Source organism: Quercus robur, chromosome 4, assembly GCF_932294415.1.
Source record: "Quercus robur chromosome 4, dhQueRobu3.1, whole genome shotgun sequence".
Classification (NCBI taxonomy): Eukaryota; Viridiplantae; Streptophyta; class Magnoliopsida; order Fagales; family Fagaceae; genus Quercus; species Quercus robur.
Genome location: NC_065537.1, coordinates 34,952,262 through 34,966,787, shown reverse-complemented (window position 1 = coordinate 34,966,787; position 14,526 = coordinate 34,952,262). Strand labels below are relative to the sequence as shown.

At 30.5% G+C, this 14,526-nt stretch overlaps 1 protein-coding gene across 1 annotated transcript; it reads right to left on the bottom strand.

Moving 5' to 3' along the window:
- Nucleotides 1-4,720: 4,720 nt before the first annotated feature.
- LOC126721196 (putative glucose-6-phosphate 1-epimerase) lies at nucleotides 4,721-10,021 on the bottom strand. The gene is made up of 8 exons (XM_050424231.1): nucleotides 8,602-10,021; nucleotides 8,353-8,427; nucleotides 7,363-7,419; nucleotides 7,120-7,283; nucleotides 6,420-6,554; nucleotides 6,029-6,131; nucleotides 5,328-5,427; nucleotides 4,721-5,091 (listed from the first exon to the last, which is right to left on the bottom strand). The coding sequence occupies exons 1-8, from the start codon at nucleotides 8,710-8,712 to the stop codon at nucleotides 4,898-4,900; spliced, it is 939 nt and encodes a 312-aa protein (XP_050280188.1). The 5' UTR covers nucleotides 8,713-10,021; the 3' UTR covers nucleotides 4,721-4,897.
- Between the last annotated feature and the right edge of the window lie 4,505 nt (nucleotides 10,022-14,526).

Here is a 14,526-nt window from a genome sequence, read left to right as displayed (position 1 = left end):
ATGCACTTTTACAAAAAGCTAAACCAAACTCACCCATAATATACCTTGATTGATTACACTGATCCATGTACTCAACCTTGAGTATTTGGGATTAGGATTTTGATTACTTGCATTATTGATATGTTTGATACAACTTTTGCAGTGTTTTTGAAGTGTAAATTTATTTCCCCTTGAAGTTTGGGTGATGTTTTGCAACTTTTTGCGGTGCATTAGGCTCAGTGGTTCAATTTATACCAATCATTTTGTGCATCTCAATTACTTTGCCATTAAGGGTTTTCCTTGATTGATTTAATAGCATTGCCCAAGAAAGGTAAAGGTTTTTTTTTTTTTTTTTTTTTTTTTTTTTTGTGGAGCACTCATGTGTTGTGTTCTAGCAGATGGATTCTAAGTTACCCATTGAAATTTTTGAAAATGTCATGCAACTTGCAATAGAAGGATGCAAAGCAGTTGCCAATTACGTTCGGGAAGTAAGTACATTTTTTTTTTTTGTAGCCATCGATAATGCTGGCATTCACACTGTTTGTGATTTAGTTAGAATATATTGAGTGACCTCTGTGCTTGATCAATACTCAATGACATCTCCTATCAAAAAAAAAAAAAAATGCTCAATGACATCTATATAGAGATACTTGCTTCAATAGTTCTTTTATCAGTCATGATGGATTTATTGGAATTTTTTATTGGTTTTGTTGGTGGATAATGCTGGAGAATACCAAACAACTAGAATATCATCGGGGCATATAGTTTATTAACATGATAAGATACTCAAATTCCTTGATTTTCAACGGAAGATATTTAATTATGTCTTGCAGTTCTTTAATTCCTACCTGCAAGTATCTCCTTTTTAACATTCTTCCTTGGAAGCTTCAGCTTGGCTTGATATCATTTGGGAGTTCACTGCACTTGTTTCAACTTTTAATTAATCCCTGCTTGTGGGGATTTTGGCAAAAGCATTTTTGCCCTTTTTTTTGCTGCAGCTCTTGGATATATATATATATATATATATATATATTTTTAGGGGGGGGGGGGGGGGTGATACCTTGAGCTTGTTCTAGTTATCCCTTGCTAGTATTTAAACCATAAATTGAATTTGTATCATATAGAATTTTGATCAAAATTGTGAACTCGTTGAGATTGAAACTTTTTGGTGCATGTATCGCAGTTTATTCTGTTTCATTCTCTTCCCTTAATGAATGGTTTTTTTTTTTTTTTAATAGTTGTTTAGCATTTCTCTATCTCTGAATGATAGTAGGACTTGAACTGACTTAAACAAAATCTCTTGTAGCCAGTTGGTCCATATCTTGGATGAAAGAACTAGTGTACACATGATGACATGAATCACCCATTATGAATAAGCATTTCATTTTGCTAGAGTTTTTGTTTCAAATTATGCAAAAGTGTGTAAATATAAGAGTTATATGGAGTCTACAAATAAATTTTAATTTGCATATCAAGGTCTGCTTGGTTTATGAGAATTTTAAATCGAGTTGTAGGTTCTTGAGGGCTTAATCCATAAGAATTCAAATGCCTAAGAGTCAAAATTTATGTCATTACCAATTGGCTATTACTTTAACACCTTTTTTGTTTAATTTAAATAAATAGATATAAATTAAAATCATAAGTGCAAATTTGATCATTTAAAATATTTTAATATAATGTAATTAGTACTTCTCCCATTCAATTTTCCCAATTTGGGGCACTTTAAAGTGAGGGGATTTAATGTAGGGAAAGTGATGAGCTACGATATGATTTAGAATTATATGAAAAATGAGTTGCTTATAACACACTACTAGGTACTTATTAGGCAGAATTCTAATTAGTTCAACTGGTAAAATCTACTACTACACAATCAGTTTAAACACAAATGAATGCTCAAACACCACATGACTTTGATGCTATTGCAACTTATACTACTGCACAATCAATTTGCATCAAGATGCATAATCAGTTTAAACACAAATGAATGCTCCAATGTAGCCACATTTGCGTCAAGATTGGAGAGGTATCCCTTCAAACCTTCTCTCCTCTCACTTTAGAAACATCCAATCAATGTCATTTAAATCTCTTTCATCCCTTCCCTCTCCTCCTCCTCCTCCTCCTCCTCCATCCAAAACCATTGTTAATGACTTGACATTTTGCATTACTTTTAAATTTGAACATTGATTAACAATTTTATTTTCTAAATTTAAATCTAGGGAAAGTTACATTTTAGCTCTTAAATTTGAAGGTGTAACAAATCAAATCATGTAATTTAAAAAGTGAGATAAATTATGGATAAGTATCTAAGATTTTTTTTAATACAAAAAAGTATCTAACAAATTAAACCTCATAACTACACCTCTTCTTTATAAAATTGACGAAATAAACTTCCTCTTCTTCAAGTTCCAAACACGAACTAGGAATCTAGGATCACAAAGTGAAAAGAAACATATCAAATCTTGTAATTGCTTAGAAAAATGTGCTCATAAATATATAAATGTAGTTTCAAGATTTCAAAACTTAATTTTAGAATCTGTCAAAAAGAATTGATGATCCAAAAATCAAAGGAGAATATCTAACGAAATTAAGATAATCAATTGTTGATTATGAAAGAACTCCTCATACTCTATCACATGATATTAAAAAAAATAAAATAAAATAAAATGAAATCACTATGCAAGATTTACAAAAGAAATAAACCAAGTAACGAAAATAAAAAGACCTAGAGAATCAACAGACATGGACAAATGATTTTTTTTTTTTTTTTTTTTTTTTTTTTTGTGCTGAAAATGGACATATAAATTCAAAGAGTACAATTAATGATGTCGGATGTTTTCCTCAAAAAAAAAAAAATGATGTGGGATGTAAATGAACAAACTTTTGAGAAATACCAATAAGATACTCCTACTAACTCTGAAATATTCTCAAAAAAAAAAAAAAAAAAAAAAAAAAAAAACTCTGAAATATTCAAACAACAATATATTTTTTAGACAAAAAAATTAAGAAGATCAACAAGATGAACTCCAAAATACAATTGACATTCAATTATTCACAGAAATCAGTAAAAATATCATGTCAATATTATATAGTCATAAACAAAAAATATCGAATCAACACAGTAGCACTAATAGACACTGGCACAAATCTTAATTGTAGGCGAGAAGGATTAATTTCCACAAAATATTTTGCAAAAAACAAAAGAACAAAAACGACGTTCAAAATTAAACATACAATACAAACTTTCAAACGCTCTCATTTATAACCAAAGGAATATGATGTACTTTCATATTAGTCAAGCACTTTTTGGTTGCTAACAAATGAATTAAGTCTTTTTTATTAGAATTATTTTTTGGCACAATTTTGAATGGTTTACTTGCATAGATTTATGTTGTTTGAACTTTGAATATAAATATGCATGGCAAACCAAAGGAGTTTGGAGAGAAATCCTTCAAACTCCTCATATATCTTTTTATTAAATAGAAATTTTGAAAATATAACTCTTAGATTGCATGTTATTTATGTTCTTAATACACATATCAAATTTCTTTCAAATTAGATGTTATTTACTATTTTGATCAATAAACTTATTTTTCATACATAATTTTAGGGGAAAAAAAAAAAACCTGAAATGTAAAAATTTGATTAATGACATAGCTAGATCTTTGATTTTCTTCAAATTTTATGGAGAATATAATAAGAACATGCAATTCAGCAATTAAATTTTCAAAATTCACATTCAATAAAATTAATATAAGAGGAGTTTAACGGGTTTCTCTTTGACCAAAAAAAAAAAAAATATATATATATATATATATTTATATATAAAGGGAGGAAACATTCATTAAAATAAATAACATTAGTTCCTAAAATTGTAATAACAATCAGAGTGGCGCAGCGGAAGCGTGGTGGGCCCATAACCCACAGGTCCCAAGATCGAAACCTGGCTCTGATAAAGAGTTGCTTCCCAATGTTTTTTTAAAAAATACTATAAAAGAGAAAAAGGAATAGGATGAAAATTATAAAAATAAAAAAAAATTATATAAAAAAAAAAAAAAAAAACCCTTTTTTGACAATTTGGTATAGAATTAAAGTATTAAACCAAGAATTTTAAATTACCATTAAAAGAGAAAGGAATAAGATGGTGATATTATAGAAGGAATAATTGGTACCCACTTTCCTGGGGCAGCCATTCAATTAAAAATGCGGCTTTCCCCAGCTTCCCAATGTTTTTTTAAAAAATACTATAAAAGAGAAAAAGGAATAGGATGATGATTTTAAAAAAAAAAAACCTTTTTTGACAATTTGGTATAGAATTAAACCAAGAATTTTAAATTACCATTAAAAGAGAAAGGAATAAGATAGTGATATTATAGAAGGAATAATTGGTACCCACTTTCCTGGGGCAGCCATTCAATTAAAAATGCGGCTTTCCCCACAATCCTCTATCCTCTATAGTCTGAGGTATTACAAAGTACTAAGTACATCTTAAGTATCATTGCACAATTTCTACAACTTGAGAGATATTATTTTGGGTCCGTTTGGATTGAGCTTATTTTTGCTGAAACTGAAAACACTGTAGCAAAATAATTTTTAAATATGTGAATAGTATCGTGAGACCCATTTTTAATGAAAAAGTTACTAAAAAGTGGAATTTGTGGGTCCGTAAACCGTGCACAAATGCACTGTTCACAGTTGACTTAGTCGAATAGTGCGGCTAAAAAAAAAAAAAAAAAAAAAAAACTGGAAAACGCAGCAAGGCATTCAGCCACTTTCAGTGCAATCCAAACGCCCTCTTTATCAAAAAAGAGTAGAGAGCTATTACATAAGATTTAACTATGGTTTCCTATAAGGACAGAAAAAGAACAAAAGAACCACATTGTGCTCTTGAAATTTTGTATCATTCCTCAAAGGACCTCTCCTAAAGATTGAGGTGCTCGCTGCAGAAACTCGAAGGCTCAACTGAGAGCTGCAATCGCCCAGTCCATTCCTCGCCTGGCTTCAAAGTGATAGGTTTCTCAATTGCTGCTCCATCAACACAAAGCATCTGTTTGTACTCCTCATCACCCAAATCTACCATTGATTTTGATTTCTTATCCCATGGATTCCAGACCACTGTAATAAGGAAAAGAACACAGTCAGACCAAACATCTTAATGATGACCATTTATATGTTGATGCACATGAACCAATGGATATAAACCCATGATTATGATTTATGAATACATCTTAGTTGGTCCACTCATTATAAAACTTTGATTATGATCATAATTTATGCCTAGAAAAACTTTCAGAATTCTTCTTTCTTTATTGGTTGTGGTGCTGTACTTCCTCAAATGTATGGCAACTTACCAGCATCTGGTAGCCCTTCCTTTCTTATAACATATGTCCGCTTTTTTTCATGATCAAGGACTGCAATCACATTAGGAGAACTAAGATAAACTCGATCCATCTGCAAGGAAAATATAGGAAAACAAGAAATCTTCAATCCAAAGCGCTTGTTTTGCACCCAAAATAACAGTAATGAATTGATAATTATTTATTTTTATATAAGTAATGAATAATTATAAAACACCATGCTTTGCTTCTATGTTATACTTGTGAAACAACTACAATTGAAAAGGCTTGATTTAAGCAATCTAAAATTTGAGAATAAGACTAACTGCAAATTTTAGGCCATGGAAATTACAATTTCAACCATGTTTCTCCCTGTATCAGTCTTGAAAATTGAATTTCTCTCAGTCATCAATTTCTAACTCTCTCACAATTGAAACCTTAAGTTCTGACTCAAAGTTTAAGGGAAAAACAGACACACTCACTCACAAACACATTTTGGGTCAGACAAGATAAGTACTGCTTCAGGGCAATTGAAACTTGGAGCAAAACTTCATCAAAAGAAATTCAACATTCTGATATGATCTAATAACATTTTTTTCATTCAACCTGTTTTAGAAATTTCACACCATTCTCTAAATCTAGATTCTCCCAACTAATATATAACTTCTAATGTGTCAGATGACTCGGATCACAAAATAAAACTAAAGAAAATTTACCTCAGATTCAAAAGTTATGGCATCTCCTTGTTCCGTAAAACGTTCTCTTTGGCAAAGATTGTCTAGGTAATCAAGAGTCTCCAAACCTTCTATTCTTACTTCACTGTGGACATCATGTACATTATAAGTGCAAACTAACACATCCAGAAAAACACATTCATAATTAAAGAAGCAGAAAAACCATAACTTGTATGGCTTTACTAGAAGATAGGTACAATTTGGAAGTGCAAAGGTATTTTCACTATTCTCTAATATTTACAAGAAATATAAAGAATGGAGAAGTTGCTTTTCATTTTCCTTTTTTTTCCAAATAAATATGATTCTGCTTTGTAATATTTTTTACATGTGATTTTTGTTTTTCTTTTAAAGTTCAAAAAGTAATAATCCATACCTTATGTCAGAAACTGACAAGTATGTGTGATAGGCAAATGAGAAAGTAAAAGGCTTGCCATTGATGTTCCTAACTCGTGATATCAGTATCAGATCTCCATCTGTTGTAAGAGAGACCCTAAGACGAAACTCAAAGCTGGAAAGGAAGAAAAAAGTAAAATTATGTTAGCAACATATCATCCCTTGAAACGCAGATAAAGAAATAGGTCAATATAGGCTGTAGTGTTCTGCAGTGCAAAGGATTCACTGCAAGTTTGTGAAGCTATTACCTCACTCAGGAAAGCCAAACCAATCCATAGATGACTAAGGTTCTAAGTTACCGTCTAATTAGTTAGCATTACATTTTGATTTCAAGACATTTGAACTTTTGAAATTTCTGTACACAGTTCCAATATTTTAACAACAATAAGAAAACTAAATTCAAGACTCTGTGTTACCTCTTAATTTTTGCTAATATTTTGTCTATTATTTCTTTTTCAGGCTAACCAGTAGTGCCACTCGATTCAAAAATCAATAAAACTGTAGTCATGCAGACCATAAAAGACTTCATATTTCATCCACTAAATATTCCATTGACAACAAAATTGATGGTGCAAACTTAAGCATTGGAAATATAGGAGTTAGTTCAAGACTGAGTGCAAAATATCATATTTCAATGCTACATCCTGTAATTTCAGTTATAACAGCAGCCAAACTCATACCTGTGGGGCCAGCCCTTTTGGTCTTCTTCGGATGGTTTAAGGAGTAAGTCAATGAAGGATTTCCCATGGGAATCATTTGGGTGCAAAGGTGGAGGATTATCATCAACTGTCCAAATCTTGTTCCTTGCAAATCCATGCTGTTCTAGTGATCCGCAGTTTCCAAACTTAAAAGGCATTAAAATAAGATGCATCAGTGAAAAAAAATTTCAAATATATGAATGCAAACAAGAATGACTAAAGTACCTGTGGGAAACAAATGGGTATTCCTCCCCGCATTGCTTTCGGGGGCTTGAAAATGGCCTACATTTTTATAAAAAAAAGGTAGTGAATCATCTTTGTATCTCTACCAGGTAGAATTAGATGCAATAGTTGTTGCTAATTTAGCCACTAAGTGGCAGACACCTGACTGATAGGCCAACTCTTAGTTTACTAGTTTACAAATTAAATTTTATTTTTTCAAAAATTTGGTAAAGGCATGTCTGTCCTGTCCACGACATCTCTGTGAAGCAACAAACTCAATTGAATTTCCACACTAAAAATGCAGCTAACCTTTATAACTTTATATTTCATCAACAATCACCAAAATGAATTATCCTGCTTTCAGATTGGTAATACCAACAAATTGCTTGGTCAGCCAAGCTTTAAATTTTGATATATCACAATCATATAGGTCCTAGGTAAGCACCATCCAAACATCAACAATGGGCATTTCACGATAGTTGGCAAAATAGTGTCATTTGACAATGCAAATGTTGAAATATATAAATTTAACCATTCTCTTACATTTAAAATTTTTGTGTAAATGGTTGTTTAAGCTTTTGGACTCTAAAGAACAATAAAAGTCATCTATTTCAACTAGAACTTCCATCAAATAAAGGCTATGATGCATGAAACTTCCTCGTCTACATACTGCTCAATTGGTTGCATAAATTACCCAAATAAGTAGCCTCATTTATTGTGTGCAATCAAAGTAATCTTCAGCAACTCAAAAATGTTACAACTCAGTACCAAATTAGCACATTATACAATTTTAAATGGAAGGGACGAAGGGTGGTGGAACTATCAATTCAATTGAAAGGCTAGGATTCTAGGAATCCTCTTCTAATCTTCTCTTCGCCAGACTACTTTGACTAATACCTAACATGACTTCCTTTTTAGATCCAAGGGTCAGACAAGACAGAGCAAAAAATTAACATAGGAAAACCATAAAACGATTGAATTAGACATCCACACCTTACTACTAGTGAATAGGAGTTCTTCTCCATGCTCATTCCTCCAAGAAGTTACCTGTCCTCCATGTAAGCTAACCTATATCACCAAAAGAGAAATCATCAAATCTCTAAGCCATTAATTACCCACAATCAAACAGAAACTATATATGCTACACAGTATGCATTTTCCTATTAAGTATTGGTTTATTAAGAGTACATTGAATTTTTTGCTTCAATTGAACCAACACAAGGATGAAGGGAGAGTTCTCACCCGTGCTGAAGCGCCTTGTGGGTTCCGAAGCAAGAACTGATTAATCCCATTCCAGTCCTTTGTGATTTCAGTTGCTGCCCTATAATCCCATACTGCTGCCGAATGCCACATCTTGAAACACAGCCAAAATTGCAAAATTTTTCCCTCTCCTACTATAATTTGAACACTCCTCTGGACTTCTAAGCTAAAATTGAAACTCTCCAAACACAAAGAACACTAAGACTAATGAATGAAAAGAAGCACAAAGTTCACTATAAGAGTTGAATTATATGTGATAAAACTTTGGTCTTGTGACTTGAAGCAAAACCCAATTCCCAATGTAACTTTCCTAATCTTTCATTGCCTCCATCCCTCAGATCTAATAAAACAACTCACACCCCAAAATGCTAATATCTAAGAAAATGCCACTGAAACTCTATAATTCAAATACAGAAACTCCAAAAGTGGACCATTTGGCAACTGAATAGAAAAACCGTCCAACACCTAAATTTCACAAAGAAATTCCCAGAAGCTTGCCATATTTAATCAAAACAAAGACAATCAAACTTACTCCTAAAGTCAGAAACCAAATTTTATGAATATCTTTTTATCCTAAAATTCAAACTTTGCTACTGAAACAAAACCCAATTCCAATTTCAAAAACCCATCAGATAAAAAAACTAAAGAAAATATCAAAGCTATCAAGAAGTATAACTGTAATTACCTCAGTACCAAACAAGACCAAGTTCTAAGAAAACCCAACAGATTTCAAAACCCAGAAAAGTTCAGGAATTTCAGAAGTAAAAAACCTCTACAGAACTACCCCATTTGAATTAAAATGTTCAAAATTGTTTCTTTGGGAGGTAAAATGTTCAAAAATGATATTAAACTAGTGCCCATTGAACAACTTCAAAAAACAAAAACAAAAAAAAAAAAAAACGAACTTTATGCACGGCCAAGTTATTTCAAATGTTCAAGCAACAACTTTTCCCCGAAATATTTTTAAAATTTTTGTATTTAAAAAATGAAACTAGAATTCAAAGGAACCAAAAAAAAAACAAAAATAAATAAAGGGTTCTTACTATTGAAGCATGAGAAGCAAGAATTAAAAATAAAAAATAAAAAAAAAGGCCAAAAAATAATCATATAATATGACAAGGAGAAAAAAAATGGCATGGTCTTGGTTTTTTTTTTTCGTTGTTGTTACAGTTGCATTGATCTAGGACGTGGAGATACGAGAAGTACCTGAAAGGAAAGCTGTACAAACGGTCAATATTTTGAAATAAGGAATTTCAGATTTTTTTTTTTTTGGGTGTGGATTTTAAGATTAAGACAGCTACTATTTTTAATGTAAATCTTGTCTTTCTATTGGATATTAGTATCACCAACTTGACAGTGTTGATGACATCAAAAAAAACAAAAAAAAAATTGACAATGTAGACTAAGGAAAGGAATAAAAAAAAGTGAGGGTGACCATTAAAGAAACAAAACTAGAAAGAGGATTGCTTTGCTTGCACCGTTGCACAGTGAGTTCATGAAAAGCTAAGGATATCCAAATAGCCATCCAAAGGTTTTTTTTTAACCATTGAAAGATAGGAAAATTTTTAGGTAATTTCATAGTACAAAAAAAATGGTGTTTTTTTCTCTTATATTTACGGTAGATTTTACCATAAATTTAATAAATAAATCCCACCATGAATGTGAGAGAAAAAAGCATCATTTTCTGTACTTCACAAATACCTAAAAGTGAGATTGAAAGATACAGAAAAACTTTTGATTTTGTGATGCACGTGCATCATAGTCGCATAATTTTTTTTTTTTTTTAAAGAATCACATAATTGGATGAGTTCAAACTCCAAAGAGATTAGGACGGGTTTACAGCTTACGTGGGTTCATGTCCAATTAATTAAAATATTATTGCTTTCAAAAAAAAAATTAAAATATTATTAACTATTTAAATTTAGATTTACTAATAATGGTGTATGAATAATGACAGAAACAAATTTTGAATTGGAACTTGTCAAGGCATCTACATTTGAATAGACGTTTGAATCAAACTATGCATGTTTATTCCATATATATAGATTGGAGAAAAATACACAAAACCACTTATAGTATTATTTTATGTAGAAATACAACTTAGATATATACACTAGTCATCACATAAGCAACTTATTGTTTATTTATATTAATGTATTTTTAAATTAATTTATATGGATATTTAATGATTTATATATAAAACAATACAACTACTGATTAAGTATTATATTCAAAATTTCAAAGAATTATGAGTTATATGGAAGAAACATATTAGCTTTTTGTGTAATAATTAATAATTCTCTCTCTCTCTTTAAAGTTATTGTACTCCATCTTATTGATTTATTATTATTATTTAATTCATCTTATGGATTTATTTCAGCGCACTCCATCTCCGTCTTATGGAAAGCGTATCCATCATGTATACAAGAAGGCATAAGTCACATTCGCAATTGTATAGATCTACAACATGACGTTCTTTACAAGTCAAATACCATACCACATTTAAAGATATATGAACACAGACACTAAAAGTTACTTAGCAACTAACATAGATGTTAAAAGTTATTAAGATTGAAAAAAAAAAAAGTATAAAGCAAAGAAAAAAAAAAAAAGAAGAAGTATAAAGTTATTATAATTCGTGTTGGTGCATTTTCATAAAAATAAATAAATATATTCATAATTTTTTTGTTACAAAATTTATTATGGAATATTATACTCCATTAATTTATATTGTTGTTACAAAATATTTATATCCCATTAATCCCATTATCTTTTTAATTTATTTATCAATATATTGCGATAAAATTCTAGCTATAGTTCTTATGTATGCTAGTTCTAAAAAAGAATTTTGATATCAAGAGTCATATAGCTCAATTGACACTTTCTAGTATTTTCAACAAAGACATTCGAGATTTAAATCCCTTCCAACCCTAATTATCGATGTTTAAAAAAAAATAAATAAATAAAGAGGAGGAATCTTGCCACTCTTGAGATGGGTACACCAATAAAGCCCTGTGAATGTACATGCGAATATGTAAAAATGATAAACAAAAAATACACATTAGGATACTTTAATGTATATTATTTTGTGGGTAAATGAAGGTGGCAAGATTCAAAATTTTGGTCATTCATGTTTCAGTCTGGCTTAAATGAAAATGAAAATTTGAAACAAAAATGGCCAATATGAAAATGCAATCAAACATGACGGACCAAAATAAAAATTTTGAAACATAAAAGTCAAAATTAAAAAATTAAAAAAAAAAAAAAAAAAAACCCAAATTTTAAGGGTACTTTAATCTTTATTTAATGGAATTTTGTAATGAACCCACCGCACTAGTTGAGACATATGTAGAATATTCTCCCATGGTGGCACAAAACTCTTTTAAGGAAAACAAGATATTAATGCCTCAACAACAAGTCATATAACAATGATATCTAGTTCTTACTAATCTTATTATGGGTTCCAGTTAGCTCAACTGGTAAAGTCTCTGATGGTTAAATAAGAGATCTAAGGTTTAATTCCCGCCTACATAAAAAACTAATTGGTGTTTTGGTTCTATCATCAAGAGCGGACCATAGGTTGAAACTCTCTAAAAAAAATAATAATAAATAAAAAAATAAATAAAAATCTTACTAATCTTACTATCATAAATTATTTACACATCACATGCACATCATTTATCTTATGAAAATATTAAATTAATATTTGAAAATGCGTTTAATTTGTTGTGAGCTTGTTATATTATTTTATTATTTTTAAAATATAGAACCAACATATTTTCATTTGTAAGTGAAAGGAAGCGGATTTGTATTTTAAATAGACTTGTTCCACATAGAAAGTTTACAATACTTTTGGCGAATTTATATACCATAACAAAAATACCAGCAAATAAATTATGGAGAGTCTATGACTATGAACTTGTGGGAGTTATTTTATAATACTAAAAAATAACTAATTTTTAAAAAGAATAAACATGATTTTTAGAAAACATTTTATAGGAAATTGAAAGTAATGTAAAAAAAAGTTAACTATTTTTTCATTTTTTTAAATTTTTTTAAAAATTATGATAATATATGCTATAAGGGTATATATATTAGTAAAACCCTTTTTAGAAAGGTTCCCAATGAAATGTAGATTGAAGAGTCATCAATTATGGAAACTCTACACATGATTTATAAATTAGAGGGTTTTTTTTGGTAAGAAATAATATTTGTTCCCTGCTCAGAATAATTTTACAGATAGCACTTAAATTTACATTCAATATAAGAATATAAAGGTTGATGGGTGAATAATAACTTTAATGATGGTCAAAGAACATAAAAAAACTTTTGCTTGGAAAAGATGTGCAAGACATAAAGCAATGGTTAAGGTTATTGAAACAGGGGACAAAAGCCGCGAGTCTTTTCAAAGTCATTTTGGCACTCTGCCTATGGCTTAGGGTCTGACATCATGTGCCCAGCCTTGTGACTTTTTGGCCCATCCGGTTGCCAGATTCCCTACACGTGCATTTTTTATTTTTCATTAGCTCAAGCAATGATCATAGCAGCTGAGGGTCCGTTTGGATTGAATTTATTGTTACTGAAATTGAAAACTGAAAATACTATAATAAAATAATTTTTAAATGTGTAAATAATATCATGGGATCCGTAAACAGTACATGAATAATATTTTTTATCCCCTGAACAGTAAAATCATTTGATTTTACTGTTCATGCACAGGAAAAAAAAAAAAAAAAAAAAGGCTTGAAAATGCAACGTCACTTTCAGCCACTTTAAGCCCAATTCAAACGCTCACTTAGGCTCAAATAAAATAACATGAAACCTAAAATATAACCAATAAAGTTCAAAAATCACTTATATGTTATGAATTTGTTATGCAAAATAGATTTTGCTTTAGTTTATGTGCAAATATACAAATCACTTAAGCTTATACAAAACAATTTTTTTTTTTTTTAAATTCTTTGTGTTTCTCCAAGCGTTGAGGAAAAGAATGAATGATTATTATTATGTGTGAAGTAAAATAAATAATTAAAAAATAAAAAAGTTGTTATTTTATTAGAATAAAGTACATAATTGATAATCAGATGTCAGTATTTTGAAAAATAGTTAATTAAAAAAATGAAAAATTAGGGTTTGAAATCATGTTGCCAACCTTGGACTTTGTGGACCATTAGTTGGCAGATTCGCTACACTTGCACTTTCAATTTTTCATTAGCTCAAGCAATGTCAAGGACACCAATTTTTTTAATGACATTTTTCACAATTTGTTAAATAATAATTTATGGTTGGAGTAACCACCAAGGGTGACCGTCATTATTGAGCTTACACCCAAGTAGTTTGGGGAGTGGACGTCCCATATTCAAATCCTTCACAACGATTCCCTTTCTTGTAGGCCTAGACCTAATATGTAGGACACAATTATGGTAATGTCCAAGTAGGAAGATACAAAGAGAAGGAGAGAGTGATTGAGAAATTTTTTTTTTTTTTTTTTTTCATTTTTTGAGGACCAAAATTTCACAAGAAAGCTCATTCCATGAAAAGTAAGAAAAGACCATGGGTCTTAACAAAAGAATACCCAATTCATGAAGTTAAGAAGGACCATGAAGGCCCAAAGTCCCAAAAAAAAAAAAAAGGAAAAAAGAAAGGAATAATAATAATAATAATAATAAAGAAAAAAGAAGAGAATCTTGGTCAGGCTAGAGGAAGGATCCCGGTCAGGCCAGAAGATATGCAGCAAGAAGAAGGATCCCAATCATACCAGAGGATATGCAGCAAGATGTATATTCATATTTCCAACAAAAGCCATTAAAAAATCCAGCAAAACTAGGTATTGTCTTTGTAACTCATGGTCCAAGCCCGTGGAATCCCGAGTGAATAGTGAGGGAGAAATGGTTTGGTTGGTAGGGG